The 23,621-nt window shown below is 35.6% G+C and overlaps 1 protein-coding gene across 3 annotated transcripts in view; it reads left to right on the top strand.

The window, feature by feature from the left end:
- LOC142975032 (uncharacterized) overlaps positions 1-23,549 on the top strand; it is an 89,283-nt gene extending 65,734 nt beyond the window's left edge. The window contains exons 1-6 of one of the 3 annotated variants that reach the window (XM_076117676.1): positions 15,686-15,923; positions 17,218-17,370; positions 17,499-17,513; positions 17,720-17,859; positions 18,114-18,327; positions 18,411-23,549. In XM_076117676.1, the coding sequence (XP_075973791.1) occupies positions 15,715-15,923; positions 17,218-17,370; positions 17,499-17,513; positions 17,720-17,859; positions 18,114-18,327; positions 18,411-18,816 (1,137 nt within the window). In that variant the 5' untranslated portion in view covers positions 15,686-15,714 and the 3' untranslated portion in view covers positions 18,817-23,549. Of the gene's footprint in view, positions 1-15,685; positions 15,924-17,217; positions 17,371-17,498; positions 17,514-17,719; positions 17,869-18,113; positions 18,328-18,410 lie in introns of those variants that run through there. The other 2 variants (XM_076117675.1, XM_076117674.1) reach the window with 2 other exon arrangements.
- The last annotated feature ends 72 nt before the right edge of the window (positions 23,550-23,621 follow it).

Genomic DNA, 23,621 nt, shown 5'->3' with positions numbered 1-23,621 from the left:
GGTGTTTTATCACGGTAAGTTACAATGAGTGCCAATTTATCACAAGTCTCATATGTAAGAAACGAAAGAATACAAAGCATAAATAAACGCATAACACGTTAAAAAATGTATTTACAAAGATTAGTTTTTACTAACAACACGCAAAAGGGCCTTATATTTTCTGAGAAACGGACGGTAAATTTTTCCATTACACAAATAAATTGCATAGAAAAGCCGCGATTCTATAAATAAAATCAAATCATCCGAGCTTAAACTCCTCTGGCGAAGTGAACCAAAGCAATCATAGTGTAGTAAGTTTAAAGAAGCAATTTTTCCGAGAAGGCAGAAGGCTAATTAAATTACATAAAATGCAGGCAAATAGGAAATTGTTTATGAAACGTTTCATCGCCATTCGCGTTCACTTGGTATTAATTGAACGTTCAATGTATACGGTGTTCAGTATTAAGTCGTAAACGGTGTAATAAAGTAATTATCACGTGCAAGTTCGTTTACTGAACCCCTTGTTTGCTTCAAGAGAGTTTATGTACGGTGAGAAAATGTTAGTGAGATTTAAAGATGTTTAATTTATGCACTTTATTTTGTAAACTTCTTAATAATGGAGAACGCTAAACAATGCGCTCATATTGCTCTATACGTGACTTTTTCATCCGATTTTAAGGAGATTAATCTATACTATACAGATAATATATGAAGCGGTTTAGATTTGACTTAAATATAAATTAAAGAAAAAGTAAGTGTAACTTTGCAAGGCCCTAAGGCAGACGTTTCATTCATGCCGCTTGCTCCAACTACGCCTTAATGTAAATCTTGCTTGTGTACAAACACATGTGTTTTAAATTACACGACTTGCGAGCTACAAGTGGCTTTCATGTTGCCTCTTATTAAAATAGTTTGTGTTTAACCTGCACGTATTAAACCTTTCTCAAAGCACTGAAAGTGTTAAGTGTACTCGAGTTTACACCTCTTTTACTTCCATTACTTTAACCGCTGTTTTATTTCTTATCATCATCCTCATTAGTAAAATACTTAAAACAAAATAAAGTAATTAGAACAATGTAGTTAAAACTCTCAATGACGATGTTTTCTTTAATTATGAAAGCAAGAGACAACTCGTTAAAAGCAACTTGGAAAAGTCAGCGAGTATTTATAGAGCTCTCAATCTAAACATTGCAAGCTACACCCCGTTTGTCCCTGATCAAATCAAAAGGCCATCAACTGCTTTTATCCTCACCCTCCCACAGCTTCCGCCCTTTTCAAACTTTCCAAACAACGCTTTTAGAGCGCCCCTTTTTAAAAATGCATACGAAACAATAGAACGTTGTTAATAATTTTGAAATAACAATTGGGTCAATGTAAAATACAAAATGGTGTTATAATTGTTAGTTTGAAACACGTAACAGTGGATAAATTATTCAGAATACTAAGAGCATAGATTAAATAGAAAATCTGACACGTAGTGTAGTGACACGGCGGGGCCGCGTGTCAAGGCCTGCGCTATGCAGATATCGATGTGTGGGTCGATACCATGACTAGTCACTAGTGACGTCGCTCCGATGACGAACACTTCATACATGATTGGTGTGCTTGTTGACACGCTTTAAGATCGATTAGTGGGGTAGAATATCGGCTTATTTTTGTCGATTTAACTAAAATCTGCATTTGAAATCGACATAATTCGTTTTATGATGAATAGATTTTTTAAATTTGTTGGTCCTAAATAAAAACGTATGTATCGAATGGGGCATGAAATCGTAATAGAACAAGATCACTAGTCAGCTAGAGTAAATTTTATAATTAACATTCGTTTTATTTTATACCTATGCATAAAAAACTTGCCACATCCAATGTCAAACCTTTAAAGTTATAGCGGTCAAATTACTCAAACATACATAAAAATAATCTCGAGTACTTATAAAACAAAATTTATTACAAGCTTTTTTTAAATATAAGTAACGTTTTTAAAAATATACCGAGAGTTTTCTTCATAAATCCTTGAATTCTGGTAAATCTTGAATCTTGTTAGGTAGGTATGTTTAAAATCAGAGAGACAGCGCGGCACCTCCACGACATATTTTGTAGAAGTAATGTATGCCGAAAGTGCAGAGCAACAACAAACTTGTTTCATTTAAAATATTACAATACTTTGGAGAAAGATAACATATTGTGTATGTGAAATATGGAACTAAAATGTAAAACGAACTATATTTCACGACTTTAGCAGACCATTTCTAATTCAAGGTACGTAATTATTTTAAGGCTTAAGTCTATGATTTGTAATACAGAAACTTAAAAAATAATGTTGCGATTGAAGAAAGTGACCGAAAGCACTTGCCAGCTCTTCTCATTGGCTCTACATTGCGAACTGGTGGTAAATTCACTGATTTTAACTTTGACACCCATTACTGTAAATTAATTTGATTTTGGATTAGTACTAATTGCCATTAACCACTGGTATTCAGAAAATTAACGGATTTTATAACACCTTTAACGTTTAAACGTATTGCACGCTGATTTACTTCCTCATATAAAGCGTCCTTTTAATTAAGCACTTACAGCTTTACTCAGTCCGAGCAGGTCAAAGTACTTCCAGTAACCGCAGGACAGCGAGCAATTTAAAATGATGTGACGCTTTAACGACGGAAAGTCAGCTGATCGTCAATTTTCACCGAAAAGTCCATTAAAACATCTATCGCTCGGTAACACGTAACCACGAGGTTGCTTTATACAGCATTTATGTCATTGAACTAAAAACACGAACGGAAAAAGTAAAACGTGCATTTTTTTATTAAAACGCAAGCCTGTAGGTACAGTGATATTTTTGTTTTGGTTGCTGTTACAAGTGTACAACCACGAACACTAGTTGAATACACAGTTCCTGCGCTTATTAAAAATATAAAATAACCCTGAATATAGTATAACTATGTAATCGTTCATTATATGCCGAAAAAAAAAGATCTTCTTGTCCAGTAAACAACTAAACCAAATTATACCGAAACGGCTACTACGCGGCACCAATCCGCGGACCTCAAAAAAAGGAATTGAATCCACAACGACTGTAATCATCACGTGTTATCACGAAATATAAAAAATGTACAAAGTTGTTAAATTGTTGAGTAAATAGATAACGTTAACGACTTAAGAGGTACGGAACGTTTGACGCTTTCGTGCCTTCCGTGTTTAAACGTAACAAGTTCATTTCCTTCATGCATTTGACAGCCTTGTAAATATTTACTTCCTTACAAGTATGAACGCTACTAATGGTAAACGATATAATTTGTTTGAGCTTTGTGAGAAGTAACGTGATAAGTTATACACGAAATCGTTTTTTTTTCTTTTATCTCTGATTACCATGACATGTTGATTAAATAACAATTGGAATCAAGTTAGAATAAAGTCAATATAATTTGATAAAGCGAATGTATAATAAAAGACAGTAATAAAAATATCAAAAACAATGTCGACATTGTATTATCATCATACATAGTTTCACTTTTAAACAATATAACTAAACCCAACAATTACAAAAAAAGATGATAGATAAAATTTTAAAAGCATTTTGTCGCTACACACATACATCACAATGACACATTCACTTCAAAAAGCCAATATAAAGCCAAACAAATAAAAACAACCCACGTATTTTTGTTGACTTGAAAAACGGACGGTATTTTTTACCGTTATAAAATAAAATTGCTTTGAAACATGTTACATGTAAAGTTTTTTCGAACCGTAACTCAATGAAATTGCAATTAACCATGTCGTATTCAAGATGAGGTGAGATGTCGTGGCATAATGAACGGGCCGTGTTGAGTGCGTTCTCATTATACACACATTTGGCACTGACAAGCCTTGTAAATGCTATCATGATATAGAGCTGTCCACATTCATTTGTAAGATAATGTAGACTCTAATTGATGTGTAAGTACCCCGTTGATTTATCGCATACAGGAATTAAACACCTACTTAGATCTTTAACCTCGGGTAAAGCGGTAGTTTATCTATTCAATAGCGTTAAAACTCATATAAAAAACGCTTCTGAATAGTTAAACTACCGCTAAATGTACTCAGAAACCGATTGTAAGTAAGACACAAAATTGAGTAAAAGAAAAGTGTAACATGAATAAACGCTTATATCAAAGCCAAACAATGAAATATGTTGTAACTACAGCATCCGTAAAACTTAAAATATAACGTGAACTTGAGCTATATTTCAACTAAAATGTAAATAAATATTCATATTTGTTTCTGGACTTTCAGTTTGAACGGACCTTTGTAACCTAAAGCTGATTCTGTTTAGAAACACTGGATTTCAGTGAATTTATACATATAAAGTGAAACAGCAGCCTGCGTAATAGACTACAACCTAGTCCGATATTCTGGGTAGAAACACATTTACTGCGGTAGAGAGTGAACTAGTGAACGATTGCTGTATGATATACATTGCTTTATAAAATACACTAAACAACAAGGCGTGTGAGACAATTAAATCGTAACTAAGTTATATTTTGTTGATTGGAGATTAAACTTTTTAAAATTAATTATTTTTAAATTCTAATTTTACTATTTCTTCTATTTCATTCAACTGTTTCTGCGTTAGATTTTATGTAGGGTTCCATGTGATTGATAACTTTACCGTCATTATTATTTAAACAAATCAGGAATATTATAATGACAATAATTATCAAGGAAGTAACTATCTCGGTAACACGAAACCCCGATTTTAAGTATGTGTTTTCCAGTCAACATTCTACTATGTTTGATATCGAGCACTAATAAGCTCGGACAAAAACAATCGTTTATTTCAAGGCTGGTAACAGATTACGTCGAGGTTTTACCTGTTGATTTTAAAATCGATGGCGGTTCTCAATAAATGATCGTGGCTTAATGACCAGTATTAGTGTCTTCGTGTGTTATTTACTTTGTAAGCTGAGTGCCAAAGGAGGCGGGAGTTCACCTGACAATGTTCCCAGACATAGGAAATAAGTACCGTCTTCTTTGACAAAGTAGGAGCTAACTATTTGTTTTATAAGTTTTCTTGTTGTTTGTGACTTTGTCATACAGTAGGTACTATGATTTACTACTTAGAGTATAATTTAAATTTAAGGACATAACTACCATCGGTTAATAAAAACCAAATGGATACATGGCTCCGGCATTTTATGGCGTTTTCAAAACACGTAAAGAGAAGTACCTAACTACGTAATAATACGTATGAATCAATAACAGCAACTAGGGGCAATTTGTCATAAGCAATCAGGCTTATAGGTCAAGAAAAAATAAATTAGGTTTTTCTTTTTAGATCTTGGATATTTTTTCACATACTTTCGTAATTACAATTACCATTAATTGGCTCTCAATCGAAAAAGCTATTGACCAAATCATTGTTACCATCGTTCTCTAACAATTTATGAAACCATAAAAACAAATGGCTTGTCAACTCAAAACTTGATCGTTGTAAACATTTCAAAAGCCGTCTAATCAAACATAAAACATCGAACAGCAAAATGAGCTGCTTTAGTCCACAGTCCCTCTCATTACGTAGTCCGAACTGGGCAACGACGGCGTGCGTAATTTGATTGATACCGCACCGCGCGGCTATTTGCCATGTAACAACAGTTGTCGACGCCCGCCTATTACAGCTCCGACATGAAATGCTAAATTATTTGCCATTTTTCAATAAGCCTTCGACGGTAATAGGCATTTGTACTAGGCTGTGTTATGTCAGGCTTAGAAATCAATTGGAAATAATGTATGTTATATTCCTTTGTGTTTTGTGCCTTGTTTTCAGTATTATGCGATCGATTTGCTAAGTGATGAGTTATTTTAACTTCGATTATAATCATGATTATTATTGATTAGTTCAAGTTTAATTTTTTTTTCGTTAACCCAGTCAACTACCCAATTTAAGTACAAGGTTTTAAGTCATTAGTCCTTAGGACTTGGCCGGGATGTTTCAGTCATGATTAAGTATCCAAGACAAGTTTAAAACCAGTTAGACCGCCCCAAATTTCTTAGTGACCGCTAGCCATTTATTATACACTGAGTTTACCAACATTTACTATGCAACTACAACATTTTTATATGTATTATATCTATAAGCCTATTCAGTGCAATAATTGAGCAAATGTTATCTTATTATATACTAGCTGACCCGCGCAACTTCGCTTGCGTCACATAAGAAAGAATGAAAAAAAATTCCCCGTTTTTGTAACATTTTTCGTTGCTACTCCGCTCCTAATGGCCGTAGCGTGATGTTATATAGCCTAAAGCCTTCCTCAATAAAAGGTCTATCTAACACTGAAAGAATTTTTCAAATCGGACCAGTAGTTCCTGAGATTAGCGCGTTCAAACAAACAAACAAACAAACTCTTCAGCTTTATAATATTATAGTATAGATATACTAAAATGATAAACTTTAAATTATTAAACAAAATTACATTCTTAACCTATTTTGAAAAATATTCTGCTATACTAACATTTTGTAGTAAAACATACTAATCTGTTCTCAAATATTTTTATTACACTAATATCTTTGAGATCATTTGGTAAATTACTATAAATATGAGGTCTTTTAGGGTTTTGCAGCTTATATGTCATTTGGTTATAATGTAGAAGTCAATGCTCTTTAATGGTAATGCAAGTGACTACGATCATGCAGTTCTGAAGGTTGATCTTCAGCGAAGACACGGACTTAATTGAGATGATGAATCCGCACTAGAATACCAGGGAAAATGGCGTTATTTTATAAAAGATGAGGTAAAGGGTTCAACACAGACGTAGTACCCGTATTTTGCTACTCTCGTGCCATTAAGTCCCCTATGATTTGGAGATAATACGGTACACGGTAAAATATTAGGTTCTTTCGGTCAATGTATGTGCTAAATATTTCATGTTTCTGTTGCTTCAATAGAATATTGGGTTTTGGTATCGTCAGAATTAGTTTTTCTAAGTTAAGGCTCTTATTGTTAAACTGTCGTTTTTTAACGCTGAAAATAAGCAACTACAAGTTATGACAGTTGGTCATTCATACAGTTTTTTAAGCTATTCAGGAAATGTGAGGTTGGAAAGACATGTTTTATTGATGTTTAGACACATTTGAGGTTTTATATTTAGGTACTTGAGATATTTATGGTTAGTTATCTTATATTTAACAAATTTTGTACGTTCTACTACTAAAAAAATGCGGTTTATTTTCCTAAACCTCACTTATAATTAAAATATATCATGCATAAATTCTCAGCCATTTTACCTATCCAACTAAAATACCTACAGTCAAGTTTATACATAGAAGTAATGATGTGGCAGATCAAAGCAATGCTCGCAGTGTACACAATAAATACCAGTGACCTGAAGAGTCAGCCCGATCGGCAGCGATCCATTCGTTTGCATACATTATACCTTCATAACAAACCGCTTTGCATAGTACCCAGTGCGGATTTCTAGCAAATTATTCCAAGCTTTGAATAGATAAAATATATCGACTAGTACCGTGAGCTTGTACATTGTTTTAGATAACGTTTTCAGGGATCTGTATCGGCAAGTTAATGTTTTACAAAATTGTCTGCGTTTAGAATACTAAATTTGTTCTCAAATGCTGCATAGCTACTAACGTGGTGTGGATTTAATAATGTGTCAGTTTATAACGACTGCCTCCGTGGCGCAGTGGTTTAGGTCGCCACGCCGATACCACTGCAACGGGAGGTCGTGGGTTCGATTCCCACACGGAGCAATTATTTGTGCGATCCACAAATAATTGCTTCGGGTCTGGTTGTGCTTTGTGTCCGTTGTTTGTATGTTTGTAAAAGTCCCCGCGACACAAGAGCAATTCTTAGTGCGGGAGTTGTCTAAAAAAAAAAAAAAAAAAAAAAAAAAAAAAAAAAAAAAAAAAAAGAATAAAATAATACAATGTGTTGTACAATGCAGGAAGAAAACTTTAAGAAGTATATAAATATTCGTACTATAACTTTAACATTTAAGATTCCTGAATAAGGGATTACACTTTGTGAAATCGGTTTTATGAACTATTTCAGCAGCTATCATTGAAATAGTAGATAAAAAGCCAATAGAAATCGAAAAATTACGTTGTTAAATAGTTAGTAGATAAATAATTAAAATCAAAAATGTTGAAAAATAATAGTTTCCTTTGCCGCAGAACCACAAAATTTGCGTGCCAAAACACGCACTTAAACAGCAATGTATGCCAATATACAAATGTTATCGCGGCTATCTTTCAAGTAACTAACTCGTGATTCGTGTCAGTTACTCGAAGGCCAATACTGCATTGACCCCAGTGTTTTACTGTACTCCTAATGTCTTTATTACACTGCAGCAAAGAACGTTAAAAGAACTAGTAATTGAATGTTATTAAAAATGAACGAAGTTGTTTGAAGTATAAGTCATAATTTTACAAAACACAAGGTACAAACCACCTAGTATTTGAGTTTTCACTTAGGTTAGGTCACACGACGATAACGATGTGAGCTAATTATCGTTTTACGAAGCTCATATAGTTTGTTATATAATTAAACGCTCTTACTATAATAACAGATTGTTATCAAATGTAGCAGCTACCTACCCAATTTTCTGTTAGCCTCTAGGATAAGATATTTTATAGAGATGTCATATTTGTATTTCGTGATCCTTTTTGAAATGTTTTTTTTATCAACAACGTTATTTAAAATTCCCTTTCCATATCACGGTTCATATTTATGTATCATTTAACTGATGTTCAAGATCATTTTAACATATTTTTACATGCATACATGATTTTGTGCCTTTTTTCCTATAGGGGCAGGCAGGGAACAAAACTGGGTACGATCCTTACAAAATTTCCTTGCTTCATTCACATCCATACATTTTGTCATCTAACTATAATGTTTTGGCATAAGTAAATAATGTGCATGGTAAATTAATAACAAAGATATTGTATACTCCAATATATCCGCGATGGAGATTAAACAAATTAATTGGTAATTCAACGCTCGCCAGTGATTCAACTGATAGCTTTACATAGTAATTAACGCTGTTTGACTAAATGATTGAACGATATTTAATTACTTATTTGTTTTATTAACCCCGTGCCTGCGATATTTTTATCCGATTGTTTGTGATATCATATTGTTTGCAAAAATCATAACAAGGACTATTACTACAGGTATATACCTACTAGAGTATAATTATGGTCCTTTAGTGGAAGTTATCGTCATCATAATGTCACTTAAAAGTAGTCTACAACAGACAGGCTACAGGCTGTAGAATCCACAATGCCCTAGGCTGTCCTCATCTATCGATCTATAGAAACTCTCGTACGAGTTGTACGATAGTTTTTTACGACAGTCAGAAATTTATTGTAAAATGTTTTAATTACTTTTTTTTTAAAAGGTAAACCGCACTAAGGATTGCTCTTGTATCGCGGAGACTTTTACAAACAACGGACACAGCACAACCAGACCCGGAACAATTATTTGTGGATGCATAAATAATTGTTGAATCGAACCCGACGCAAAGGCGTGCCCACTACTACCACCTAAACCACTACGCCACGGAGGCAGTTGAATATTTACAATATACCCCTTGTTTCACCTTAGACTTGCACGTATGTCTATGTCAGTCAATAATAATTTTAACAAAATGAAGACACTCAATCGATTTCCTACCCTGAACTCGCGCAAAAACTTCAAAAGATGATTAATCGACGATGACATGCAGTTATAATTATTTACGTGGCCAAGTTGTCGCTAGGTTTGGTTACAATTTCGAAGGTGAAATTAACCTTTAACTTGACACATTGACCTAAAAGGTTACTAGGTTCAACTTTAACTGAGGTCAGTTTGAAACTTATTTGGCTAACTCTTCTAAAGGCTAACTACTACTACTACTTAGGTGCTTAACCTTTCTTCAATGTTTTTTTTAGTATACCTAAAGCAATATTCACTTACTGAAATTTAAGCCTAGTCAGCTACTAGGAACACGCACACTTTTATTGAAGTGTGAAAAGATTTATACGAAATATTTATTTGGGCGGCACCAAGCTTTTGTTTACATCAGATATCATTTGCTTTCCATACGTATCACAAATTTGTAGATCTTTGGATAATCATTATTTACACACCTCTGCACTAGATTTATAATTACGAAGTTGGGTATTAATAGTATGGTAATAGAATAGTTATATATTTTAATGCCCTTACGAACAAAACATAGATATACCTGAACCAAAATAGAATAAATCCGTGCCTACAAAAACACTAACACGCTTTCATAAAAATGTATAAGCTGTCGTGGTTTTACGACGCGATCGATCCCTCTGGGTCCGATACAATTTGCAAAGCGGCACACTGCTTTAGGCCGGCAACATCTAAATGTCACCGACTCAAATGCGTAACCTTTACCGTAGAAAAATACCTAGGAATGTACCCCTAAATATAACTAGGTCTGGTCCGAAAATAGCCGCCGCGGACAAAGTATTAAGTGCTTTTTATAGAACAGATTGTTAGGGGATTGTTCGTGTGATCTAGAAATTATGCCATCACAATTAAAGGGACTTAAATATTTATCTATCAAATACATAGAAACTAGGTATGTTTTTAAAAGTTTGACACAAATATGGACGCCTAAAATTGTTTACGTTTAGTCTCTAACCTAACTTTTGAAGTCGGTTAAAAACTATTTAAATCTCGACTATAATGTTGACCAAATTTCAAACGGTTCTATTAAGACTTATCTATTCCTAAGTCGCAAGAAATTTAAGCGCATAGTAAAAGAACCTTGTATATGTACGAGGATGTTCACACGAGATGAAACCGACAATTAACCAACACGCCACTTATGGAAGCACATAAACGGCGTCTAATGCACCCGGTCATAAGTGCACATAAAAGTACCTACCAACAACATACGGCACTAATGATGTGCAACGCTAACCACAACTTAGCCAGAGTGCATTCATAACTAAAGCATTCTTACTTAATCCCCAAGTTACCACTTATACTTCGCAGCACAAAACTTCACTGACTTTTTCCAGCTTCAAATATGCATAATGAAAGTTCGAAACTTAATTTTCGCATCGTGAATTTTTAAGGGAACCTATCTGTAGCCACGTTCATTAGCATATTCGCTTTCCGTGTCAAAGATTTAGGGTTCGCATTTCAACTTTTAATTACTGGACGTTCTACCTTTATATTTCACATTAAATAAATATATTACGCTAGAAAATAATTTCCTTTGTTCAACTTCACTGTTAGTTACTACAAAGGAAGTAATATATTATTACTGGTACAAATCGTTGTAATTAATTTTATACCGCACTTTATGCGCTATAAGTTTCTATTCCGCTGTACAACAATAAAATGCATGGTATTTAAACGTGAATCGAGTTTTTCTTTAACAGTCTGTAGTTACTACCGTTTCCTCTTCCTGCCTTTGACCTGACTTTTACCTAAAGGAAGCAAGCTGCGGTGACTTGCTACGACTATAATCGTAGCGAAAAGCGTAGCAAATATTTATGTTGGAAATGTTCTACGACATGCTACGCAGGGACTACGAATCAATACGTTGAGTAGTTTTGGGGATTGTTAATGTTGTTTTAATGGAAGCTATTTTTGTTATTTGATAACCTCTACAATGAATCATTATAAAGTCAGGAATCAAAATTACTCTGCTGTAACTTTCTTTTCAACGCTTCCCGCATTATAAGTATTCTTATAATATTAACAGTAAATTAGTGTCATAATTACCAATGAAAACCTTTTTTAAATCATAAATTAAACAATTTTTTACCAATTTAGTATAAAATTCATAGCATGTTTAATTTACGTGAATGTTAATCTAGTTTAAAATAACGAACCGTGACTGAACTAAGTACTTTAGCGATAAACATAATGGAAAGCGTGTAGACGGGTACATGAAACATACTCGTGTAATAAACTGCAAATTCTTTTACTAGAAAATAAATAATAAAGTCACCGAGTCACTGACTTCTAGAACATTTTTATTTTCTAGATAATTAGGTCCCAACAAGTCGAGAGTGCCTCTTAGATTCAGGTAGTCGAGACTCGAGAGTAGTCTGGAAAGGCAATTCTCGATCTTTGAAAATAAATTGTGCATTTTTCTTTTCCTTACTTGTTATATGGCTTGTTCCGTGACTAAACTGATTGTAATCACTTGTTTGTTCAAACAAACATTAAAAACTCAAGTATTTCCTGTACTTTGAAAATGAAATTAAAATATGTACGTATAACTCGCCTCCATATTTGCGATGCAGTTATTTTTTTTCGGTGGCCGAATTTCATTAATGTCGTACATATTTTAATATGGAAATCTTTCTCGTGCATGCAGTAAACGAAAGAAAAACTCGGAATATTTAACGTATAACCTGGAAATGTCGTCTGAGGAATATTTATTATTATGATACCTTGGGTTTCGGCTAAAATATGTGACATTTCTTTGTTAAAAAAGTTTTTCGCAAACTGTACTGAACACGAAATAATATTATTTTTAAAATGAATGAATAAATGTAAATATGTGCTGAAAACTGCACTCTTGATAAAAAACCTTTATGTATTGGCCAAGGCCGCGATGTATCAAAACCTTTTGGTAGAAAGAACCTATTGTTAAGACTCAACATAGCAACACGATCGGCGCTTTGAAACAAACTAGACCAGTGAGGCAACAGAAAGAAAAATACGCCAAACAAATACACGGCCCTTTATTTATAGTTTTTCACGTAAAACCTGGGTATAACTGGAAGCCAGCCTTTGGGGAGCAATCGCGGAACGAGTTGAAAACAGACGCGGCCACGTACGTGAGTTCGCGAAACTAATATTAATATAGCAATTGTTCACTTGCGAGTATTGACGTGTAAAGTACGCTTTTGAAATCGCGAACTAAAATACCAATCACGAACAATTCATGTCATGCACGTTCCGTTTGAATAGTGCGTTTGAGTGGTCGACTGTGCCTGCTGACAGTTTCATATTCATGGACGGATTCGATGTAAAGTTCAAAGTTCACGTTAAGTTCCTTTGTTTTACATAATTGGTAGTCCAACGCTGGCATAGGCTATTACTAATGAGGCGGTATTGTCAATGAGTATAGTAATATTTGGATAAATAAGGGAAATATGCAGCCCGAAGTACGAATATGTGCGTTTGTTGAAATGGATTGCACAATTGACGTGGCCTGTAGTCCATTTTGTTTGCAGAATATTATATGAAAATTAGTCAATGCATTTTGTCATTCAGTGACCTCGAAATAATAGTAATTAGGGTGTGAATGAAATGAAATAATATTAATTATGGAATTGGATGTTATCGGATTTGCATAAATTAATACTTATAACAGGTTAATTAAACATTCCATTAAAATGTAATGTATTGTGCTTTGCTCTTCATATTATATTATGTTGTCATTGGTGATATTGTGTATGTACTCTCGACTTGACTTAACTTTATAATATAAAGTTAATTATAAAATGTTGTGTCTGCCTAGAGTATGCGACTGCCGCGCGGAAGTCTCGGGTTCGTTCCCGGGCAGCTTTTGGTCTTTTTGAATTTATACTTATTAGAATTTTCACATTAGTAGCCCGGAGTTCAATAGGCTCACCTTTTTTCACATGGGACTGAGACTGTAAATGGCGAAACGTGGGTGTATTTTTATACTCCTCTACCTACACTTTCGAGTATTACAAGTAATTTAAACGTTTAATTCGACGATTATAAAATAAGCTTAAAAATGCGGTACGATTTTCAGTAATAAAATAAAATTTAACAGCACTTATGTAGCTTTAATACAGGAAAACCATTACGATTTATAGGAGTGATACACTATGAAAATTTCTTTAAACACGTATCTAAGCGACGTTTACAACTTACATTAAACTTAGTTATACGTTCCCGTGAAGGCGTAATATCCACGTGTCAAACTTGACTAACACCATAGGCAAGAAATAACGGGTTATTTCCACAATTAAAGTGAGATATTTCAACCAGCAAAGCAAAGTAACGAAACCCCTCGTGACCCAAATACCTGGCTATATTAAACATTTCCCTTTTAATTGCTTTAGAAAAATTTCGCATTTTAGGCCGAGAATGTTATGAAGTCGGCAGAGCTACATTTCATTGTGCCGACATGCTCTGTTATGTGATATGGCGTATTTAACTGCTCCTAACTTAAACGAAGTATTTAATTTCTAATTTACCTATGCAATTTTGAAAATACTTTAGATTGCCTTATACATGCACAATTGCCAAATAACCGACTCGAAAGTAACATAAAAAACGGTTAGCTGTATAAATTATGCATTATAGTTGTATTATGTCACGAATATAACAAAATCATAGCGTGTAAAAAGGGTTTCCACGGAAAAATGATAATAAGCACCCCAGAGGTTGTGTCGTCGGTAAGTTGCTAGCAAAATATAAAACAAGAGTATAATTTTAAAACATTTAAGCCAACATTCGCATGATGAGGTGGCGTGCGGCGCGCCCACCGTGTAATAACGTTTTTTGTCCGCATAAATCAACTTGTAATAATTTGCGCAAAGGAGTTCAAATTAACATAATATTGTAGCGAGCTTCGACGTCACTTTGTGAACACGACTCTATTATCACATGTTTTCGTATGTGTTTTACAAATCTGGCAAAACGAGCACTATATATTTGTCTCAACAATGCCGCCTTTTGAAATATGGCGGCTCGTTGAACCATCGCTCGAGCGTATATATTTTAGTAGGCACGGTAAAGCACAGTCTATTAGACTCAATCATTCAGTATTTATGTCTTCTATTGACCCAGAAACGTATAATTTGCATAGTTACGATAACCGTGCAAGCGTGGACGACTTATAAAATAAGAGTAAAATAGCCATTAAATAGGTCAATAACGAATCCACTTCCGTAAATCAAAATCCCGCGAACAATAAGACACGAGGGACGTCGGAATAACTTGTTTGATATATCGATAGCCGATGTTTAGTTTCCTTTCGTTGTTTGTAAGACCGACTTGTTTATGGCCACTTTTAGAGGATTTTTATTGCAGTCAGTGTTTCAGTGTGTGCACGACATGAAATATCGCTGGCAGCCCAATACCCCATGTAATATGCTCTCAAATCCACTGGCTATTGGCCTATATGTCCTCATTTTCTGTTTATCGAAATCGTGACTTGTATCAACAATTTTTTACCGAGGGAAGGTTGTGCTGTAATGTATTTATTGGTTGTTTTGTATCAGATATAATTATGTTTTCGTTGTACAAGACAATACGCGGACGTAGCATATGCTGTTTGTGCGGATACGAACCCTCAAAGGAAACAATTCACGGCAAAACATGCACATTATTGATGTTTACTCGCTAATACGACGGAAGATACACAACATGCTACTTACGTTCATGGTGAAACAATTAAAGTAGATTAATATTTCAATGCCCGTGATTTTAGAAAAAAATATTAATTATAATGATTCTATGATTCCAGGGAATAACTGTAATTTCTACTGTTTACATTATTACGACATAAAAAAATTAAGGTTCCTTAAGTGAGAAAAACAACTTTAGCATCGAGCGTATGACGTATCGCCTAATATATGGGTCAGTGATCGAGTAAGTTATCATGAAACGACTCAAGAATTGAAGATAGCACTTCCACAGTTACAAAAGAAATGCATTTTTAGATCCATGAAAGCGTTTAACCCAGGAAGTAACTGGTTCTTGGATCTTAATGATCTTCACCTGCTTCATCATCATGTGTGTTGAACATAGTGTGTGTTGCAGTGCGCTGCTGGTCGCGCGGCGTGGGCGGAGGCGGCGGCGCTATCGGTGGGCGGCGGGATCGGGGGCGCGGGGGGCGCGGCGCGGCGCTGCTCCGTGCTCGGAGACCACCCGGGCGCCAGGAAGGCCAACGGTGGAAAGTGGCACAGGAACAACCGGGTATGTCTTACTTTAAGGGTACTGCAGGACTTGGGAGTGATACATAAGTCAACCAGCCTGGAGACAGAAGTTGGTCTCCTAACAGCTTTCAATGTTTCAAAATAACACTAGGGAAAAGCATATATTTATTTGCGACATTATTTTGATAAATACACACTAATATCCATAATCGATAATAGTTAATAAGCAAATATTAATTAACATTATACTAACCAACTAACAAACTAGCTAACTTGAATTTGAATTGTAAGGTATTCTTAAAGAACAATTTGACTAGATGTTTACCCGGTTCATAATGTTATCACAGGTACGATTATCAAGTCAGAACTTACTATACTCTATCTCTTTGAGAGTACAGTGTGGCAGATGGGTCCATCTACTAAATTGTACTTTAAGAGTGCATGGAAAATCGAGATCATTTTGCCTGTAGAGTCCTGGTAAAAAAAATGCAACACTCTACGCTATTAGTTACTATTAGTGTCTGATTTAGTATACATAGAAGTACCTGCAGAATTTGTAAAAGTCTAAAATGCATCAGATAGTGACACTACTTTAGATGGCTACTACATGTGAACAGCGACATGAAACTAAATTTAATAGCAGGTACAACTTCCAAATAAAACAAAATCCATCCGGATTGAGGCTACTAGTGGTTCATACACATATTCACATAGCATGCCTGCAGCCATACAATACAAGCTACATGAAAATCCGAGCATTTTTTGTACATTGGCATATTGCATCGACGTTCATAACCGCGTATTGAAATGTGCAGCGGCGCGTGCCACCGCTTCAGCTCAATGACACGCAATCACAGCCTTTGACATTTTATTGCGTAAAATTCACCTGCAGAATCGTGTCATTAATGTCGCGCCGTTTTAATTGCTTTATCGCTACTATGAATTTTATTCTCACTGTCGATTTATTGGAACATGTCATTCGGTTAGTGAATTAATATTTTTGTGCAGAAAAGATCGTGGTTAATGATTTTATATGCAAAGGTAAAACTCACACAGCATTCAGTTTTCATTCATTCAGTCATGCAAGTTGCAAACACTATTTGGAGATAATTTATTTGTATTTTTTTAATTTTTTGAACTCCTCTTTAGAAGGTATGCGGCCGAAATATAACACATTGAGACAACTTTCTCATAGCCAATGACACCATAGCTCTGTATGTAAGTAGAGCCAGCTCGAAAACACGTAGTCTGAATTACGGATTTGTAATTAACATAAAGAAGTCAACACCGCCTATCCGCAGTACAATATTGAAGGACTCATTGTAATGTTTCAGGTGCGAGACGCGTCATACGGGTCGTCATCGGAGTCGGACGGCGAGGCGGACGGAGCCGCCGGCGACTCGTGGGGAGTCGCGCGCCTGCTCTATGCCGGTCTCGGCACACTCGCCGTCGGACTCGTCGTCTACTTTGTCGGCACCGGCGACAAGGTATACCACCACAACGACATACATCTCAAACATAATCAAGAGCTTCCACGCAAAACTAACAATTAATCCAATGTTTTTTTGATTTCATTTCAACGCTTTCCGTAACAAAAAATACTGCGATATGACAGGGAAAGAACTCAGTGGTAAGAACAAAGGGGTAACCGTATTCTGATAGAACTAAGCCGCACGCAATAGGTAGTGATTGATACAAAAAATACTTAAAAAACCAAACAAATTGGGTAAGCTTTCACACAAGAGTTTAGACTCTAAGATTTTTTTTTCTGCTTTTCCCAAAACTCTTAAACTTAGTTAAAGTGGTTGGTGACTAATAGTGATGAATTATTTACAGGGCTTCAAGACTCCGGCGTTACGGCTCGTGGGGCCATCGCTCATCGTCGCTGGACTCGCGTGCTGTGTGCTACGTATATGTTTCTGCATATTTGCGAAGCCTTGCTGTCGACGACGGACCAACTACAAGGAGAACAGAAGGTACAGGTTGTGCTGTATCATCAATATTTTTTACTATACCTTAATTTTTATTAAATTAAGATTAGAAACACGTAGAATTCTTTAATAGTACCTAACATTTTAATAGGAGAGCATGTCTTAATTTCGTCTGCAGATAAGCACCAATATGTATTCTCAATTTTTATCATTTTTTAATATATTATTTTTATATTTAGATAATTCTGTAATCTGTAAATACCTTACCGTGTGTGTGACAAGTATATTTCTGTTTCCAGACTGTCCGGTTGCGGGGAGGGCGAGGAGATGCCGCTGGCGGGCAGCGGGTGCGGCGCGGGGTCGGGCGGCGCGCGCGCCGGCCCCGCGCAGTGCTCGCCCGCGCGCCGCCTCGACGCCTCCTCCTGCGACGTGTCCAGCCTCTCCAGCGGCGAGGAGGACGAGCGCCTGCGCCGGTATCGCACCGCCTCCCTGCACCCTCCGCCTCTACATCAGGTACCGCCGTTGTTTTGGTGTGGTTAATGTGGCTCCTAAAGTGAAATATTTCTTGAAACCTTCGTTCCTTCGTTCGGTGACAGGTGCAGCCGCAGCAAGGCGCGAGTCAAGCGGCGCTGCATCAAAGCGGATCACACCAGAGCGCTTTGCAGCGAAGCGGATCCGGGCACAGCGGCGGCGCGGCGGCGGGCTCGGCAGGCGGCACGAGTCCCGGCGCGGGCCCGGCGGGCGTCTCGACCCCGAGCCCGCTGCCTGTGGCCGCCGCCACCGTGCAAGTGGTGGCGAGCGCGCCCGCCCGCCGCCCGCCGCCGCGCAACGTGTCGTTCGCCGGCGGCCCTGACGGCGAGCTCGTCCTGTCCCCCGCACAACTACGCTCCTAACCCACAAGCAATAAACGTTGCCGCAATACCCCCTTTTATAAACACGAACTCTCCGGACGATGTGACTATATCGACGCGATATCGGTTATGTGATAGCGTGAGACTCTGACGGTTTTAAAAGTTTTTAAGTGAATTTTCTATTCGATAAGCTACGAGGTCGTTGATTATTTGCACGTTTGGATATATTCTCGCAAGCTCCTATCGATATTCGTATCTAATTAATTATAAGTTGCTAATTTAACTTGACTGTTTTGGGAATGCCTACGTTTACGTGTGAAGTTTGTAACAAAGTAAACGCTCTCGGGAGAGTAACTCAAATTGTGTTCAATGAGATATTAAATTAATATTTTTCACGAATTATACAAGTGAATGACGATCTTTGAATGAGAACAGGTTCCTATTTATGTAGACGTTTTGTGCATGACGTGTCGATGTGATGGCAGCGTTTACTTCGTTACACTTGCCATCTCTCAGTTCAGTTTCTGTGGCAGAATGCTTCGACTGCATGTTCATTGAGCAACGAGTGTATAAGTGGCTGTCAGACTCAACACGGCGCAGTCATCCCGTATCGGACTATCGCTAGTCACCGGTCTGCCAGCTCCTTTACTATTTTTACCGTAGTACTCGTATCATGTAACTGTAAGCGTTAATTCTAACTCTGTAGCAAATTATTACTGAATGTGCTAGATCCATCCATCTTAAAGCAACCTAGTAGAATGCCATATTGCATAACGAGGTGTGGTTTTGACGACCAAAATATTTACAACTGATTGCATTATCGTTTGTATTATAATCCTTTGATCAACATTTACGACATGGTTTACGGCGCTGGCGTTTTGTCTTGTTGTAGCTATTGGTCAAAGAATAGTGTTTTAGAAAAACATGAAAGCAATATTCTTATTTACAAAGTATAATGTATTATTAAATTAAATAATATAAAGTCGTCATGAGTTAAACGATTGGTTTGGAATTTAGTTTAAATTATTAGCTAAATGATTAATGAAATGAGTGTTTTAAAAATATTTTTTATATAAATGAATTTTACATCAAATTGTGTTCCTAAGGTGTGCGAACGTTCCAGCACTGAAAAATAAGGTAAAAGCTAATATTAGCTGAGCGTCCATTGTGGAAAGAGAACAATACGTCACAGTCCATCCAAAGATATGTAAGAAGTCCACGGTAGATACTGTAGTATAATTTATTAGTACTCACACAAGGCCACACCTCGTAGCAGTTTGGAACTAAATAGTGAATATAATTATAAACATAATTGTTTTAAAACTGCCTACTACTAGATGCGAATTTATACTTAAATATAAAATTCATAAAAATAGATTTATAACTGACAATAATGATTGTTAACTGATATATAAAATGTTATGGCGTATGTGCGTTGATTTTATTTTGATTATGTCCAACAAATCGTGAGTAGTTCAAGCGCCGAGTACCGACATGACGTGACGAGCGTCTCCCGTAGTCGCCCGTGGTCGCACGTGGTCGCTCGTGGTTGCTCCGGCGGCCAGCACGGAGGTCACGCGAGCTCAGAACGTTTCAAGTCCGGAGCAGTGGCAGCAAGCCAGTGAGCGGACCGTCCAACACACGTATGGTACGTTACTTTGCGGCTTAATTAAGCGTTTTATTTTACGATAGACGAGCTAACTTGGCGTGTGAACTACACTAACACCAAGGATATAATATAATATAATAGTTAGCTAATTACATAAAGGTTGGTGTATAGCGAGTGATACTGTTTAACAGTAATGTTTTTATGTGTAAGTAACTACGGTAAATTAAACAATACATACATGTGTGTTACGCGTGCATTGTATATGGCACAATATAGTAAATACTGTTTATAAATATATAATATATTTTAGAAATATTTGCACCTTTAGTAGTGAAATATTAAAATGTATATCTGCAGATTTTAGCTAGAATATTGTGGAAGATACTTTACATGAAGTGTTAAAAAACATATTTTGAAAAATTAAGTTTCTGTAAACGAAACGGAAATTATTGTAAAAGTTTTTGATTAGTTTTTGTCAATTATATCTTTGTAATTAAAGGTAGTTACTTTGAATTGTTTAAATCTAAGAAGGGTCAATTACTTACTGATTATTTTCGTGATAAGAATCGCTTTGATTTACTTGCTATCTGTATCGAGCACTACGTGTATAACTAACGCTTAGGAATACTCCATTTACTTGTACTTGATCATCGTGACTGTCGGTATGCTCTACATCGCTATCTTCTGGTATTTCTATTAAACTAATACATTCACATTTTACTGACTTCAAATATTAACTTTTGTATCTATATTACTTCTTAGTGAACCTTTGACAAATCAATACATTTGGTAAATAACGAATGAATAAAGCGAACACGAAACAGCACGCTATGTTTGGACAAGCATGATAAATCACATTGCCTGAACTAAACTTCAAATATAATATTTTCAACATCCTAATACTATAATAGACGTACATAAATAGATGTTAAGAAAAATATGAGCTTCGTTTAGACTAACTGGCTTGTGTAACAAAGTGTTGTGTACATTAACGAAATAGATATCCATTGTAACATTGTCACACTTCGCATCTCTTCATACTTACTCGTAGTGTATTTAGGTTTCCTCACGTGTAACCTTTACTTTGTACATCACCTATTTTCGCTTCACTTTTGATTAATACGATCTAAGCGCACATAAAACTGGTGACAGGGTTCATTTATTTTTGTCTACCAGCAGACGAGTTTTCATTTACTTGTTAGAAATCACATCACTTCTATTTTACGAAGGGAAATTCGTCTGCTTATTTACGTATATAAAATTATATAGATCGTTTTATAGAAAACTGTAATATTGTCATGATAAATTTTCACTTCACAGTTCGTACTGAAGACACCAATGTTTAAAATTAAGACATTACTTTCATTTCTATAGAGATTGTGTAAATATGCAATGAGAATGTCGAACCTTAGTGTGATTACGTTCATTGTACGCGTGATGCTATACACCAATATTATATATATTTTCTTTAGATAAAACTAATAATTTGCGCCCAAACGCACTTTCGTACTCAAAATCTTGACTTTGTGAAAGCTACTCGGAAAATAATAGTTGACTCTATTCATGTTAGTAAGAGCTAGTGTTTTCACATGGTTAAAATACTTATATATTTTAAGTACATACGTGCTTCCAATAAAGCTTGCATTGACGACGCTATTCTTTCGTGTTTCCTGAATGCAACTAAGTAGTAATGAACCTCGGTTTGTTTGATGAACTAAGCGTTTCGAACTAAGTTCCAGGGCCTAATGATAACTACGTTTTGAAGTTAAACTGCAATAGTAAATGACACCAGGTTAATAAAACAAATCTCACGGATACAACAAAATTACAATAGTAGATATGGCAAATTCATATTGTGGATTGAAATCAAAACGTGGGTTAAAAAACTCCTGATACTCTTAGATAGACATTATGTAAATATTTAACAGAAGAACTGCTTTTTGAACTACAGTCCAAAAATGAGCAGTGGTTTACGTGTGAGCGAATATTTCTTGCATTTACATTGATTTTGCCACAGGGTTTTCATAAAACAACATAAAAAATCTGCGGTTTTACTATTTTCTTTTGTATTTAAATGCATAAACAGTAAAATCTACAAGAATGCCTATAAGATTGAGGCATTCAAAATAAAATATGATTTGTGTTAGTAAGTCTTGTGTAAGGTGTTTATTTTGACGATATTATAAAATAATATACAAAGTATTTTCCGAGATCATTTTATTTCCTGTCATTATTTTGTGAATCTCTGAAATAAAAATATTTTGTAAAGCCAATGTGTTCTTTCAATATAGACTAATATACGATGTGAACTGTTCTCTAGTCGCTGTGTTAGAAGCTCGCTATAAACTGCTGTACTATTCAATCGTTTGCGCCGACCAAAATATTGCTATAAGTTATAAATGCTGTGTTAAAAGTTAACTATTAATTTGTATTGTAAAAAGACGTTCCTTTATCTTACATTTATATTGTTCGAAATTAGTTTTAAATTTTAAGCGTAGTTTCGTAAATTTTATATGAGTCTATTCCTGTTTTCAGCTCTTTCTCGATTTGGAAACCAGAAATATGGTGTGTTGAAGCAATTCTCTAAACGATTACTATAACTCTTCCCGACTGATTCCCAATGACCACTTTAAAATAACGCGAGGATCCAGTTCTTGTCAGTTGTCTGTGTATTGCTTGCATTAGAAATTATTGTAAAAATATGATAAATGTAATTATAAAATAGTTCCATATTCATCTATAAGAGATGATACTCAAATTAACGTTATATTTAGAGTGGCCATAGTGAGTCGGTCTCCTGATAAATGCACTTGTAACTTAATCGAATGGCAGTGTAGTGGAACTTTAGCTCGTGGAAGCTATCTGATCTTCTAACGTCGGTAGTGTGGCCGTCGTTTCGGACTCTACATCTTCCTATATTATAGGAATGCGGTGCAAAACAAAGAATAGAGTGAACACTGTGATTTAAATGTTATTGTTAAAAGAGGGATGTAAAGACGTGTTGGGCAAGGATAAATGTTGATGTTTAGTTCCAGAGGATATTGAAATAAAATTAATGGCATAGCGCTCAAGAGTTACCTAAACGTGAATAATATAGACTTTTTATAATGATAAAAGAGCAATGATATGTAATATTGTTTTGTTATTTTAATGTAAATATTTTATGTCATAACCGGTATTGTTCATCATCGTTTGTATTATTTATAGGCATTGGTGCATATCATGTGTATAGAGCAGATGATTAATCAAATAAATTAGAGCAAAAATATAGTTGACGATGATGTTTCATTTTTTATTTCACCTTACACTACACGACAACATACAAAGTAAAGAGGCGTATCGTAAAA

The sequence above is a fragment of the Anticarsia gemmatalis genome, chromosome 8, assembly GCF_050436995.1.
Source record: "Anticarsia gemmatalis isolate Benzon Research Colony breed Stoneville strain chromosome 8, ilAntGemm2 primary, whole genome shotgun sequence".
Classification (NCBI taxonomy): Eukaryota; Metazoa; Arthropoda; class Insecta; order Lepidoptera; family Erebidae; genus Anticarsia; species Anticarsia gemmatalis.
This window is presented reverse-complemented; position numbering and strand designations above follow the sequence as displayed.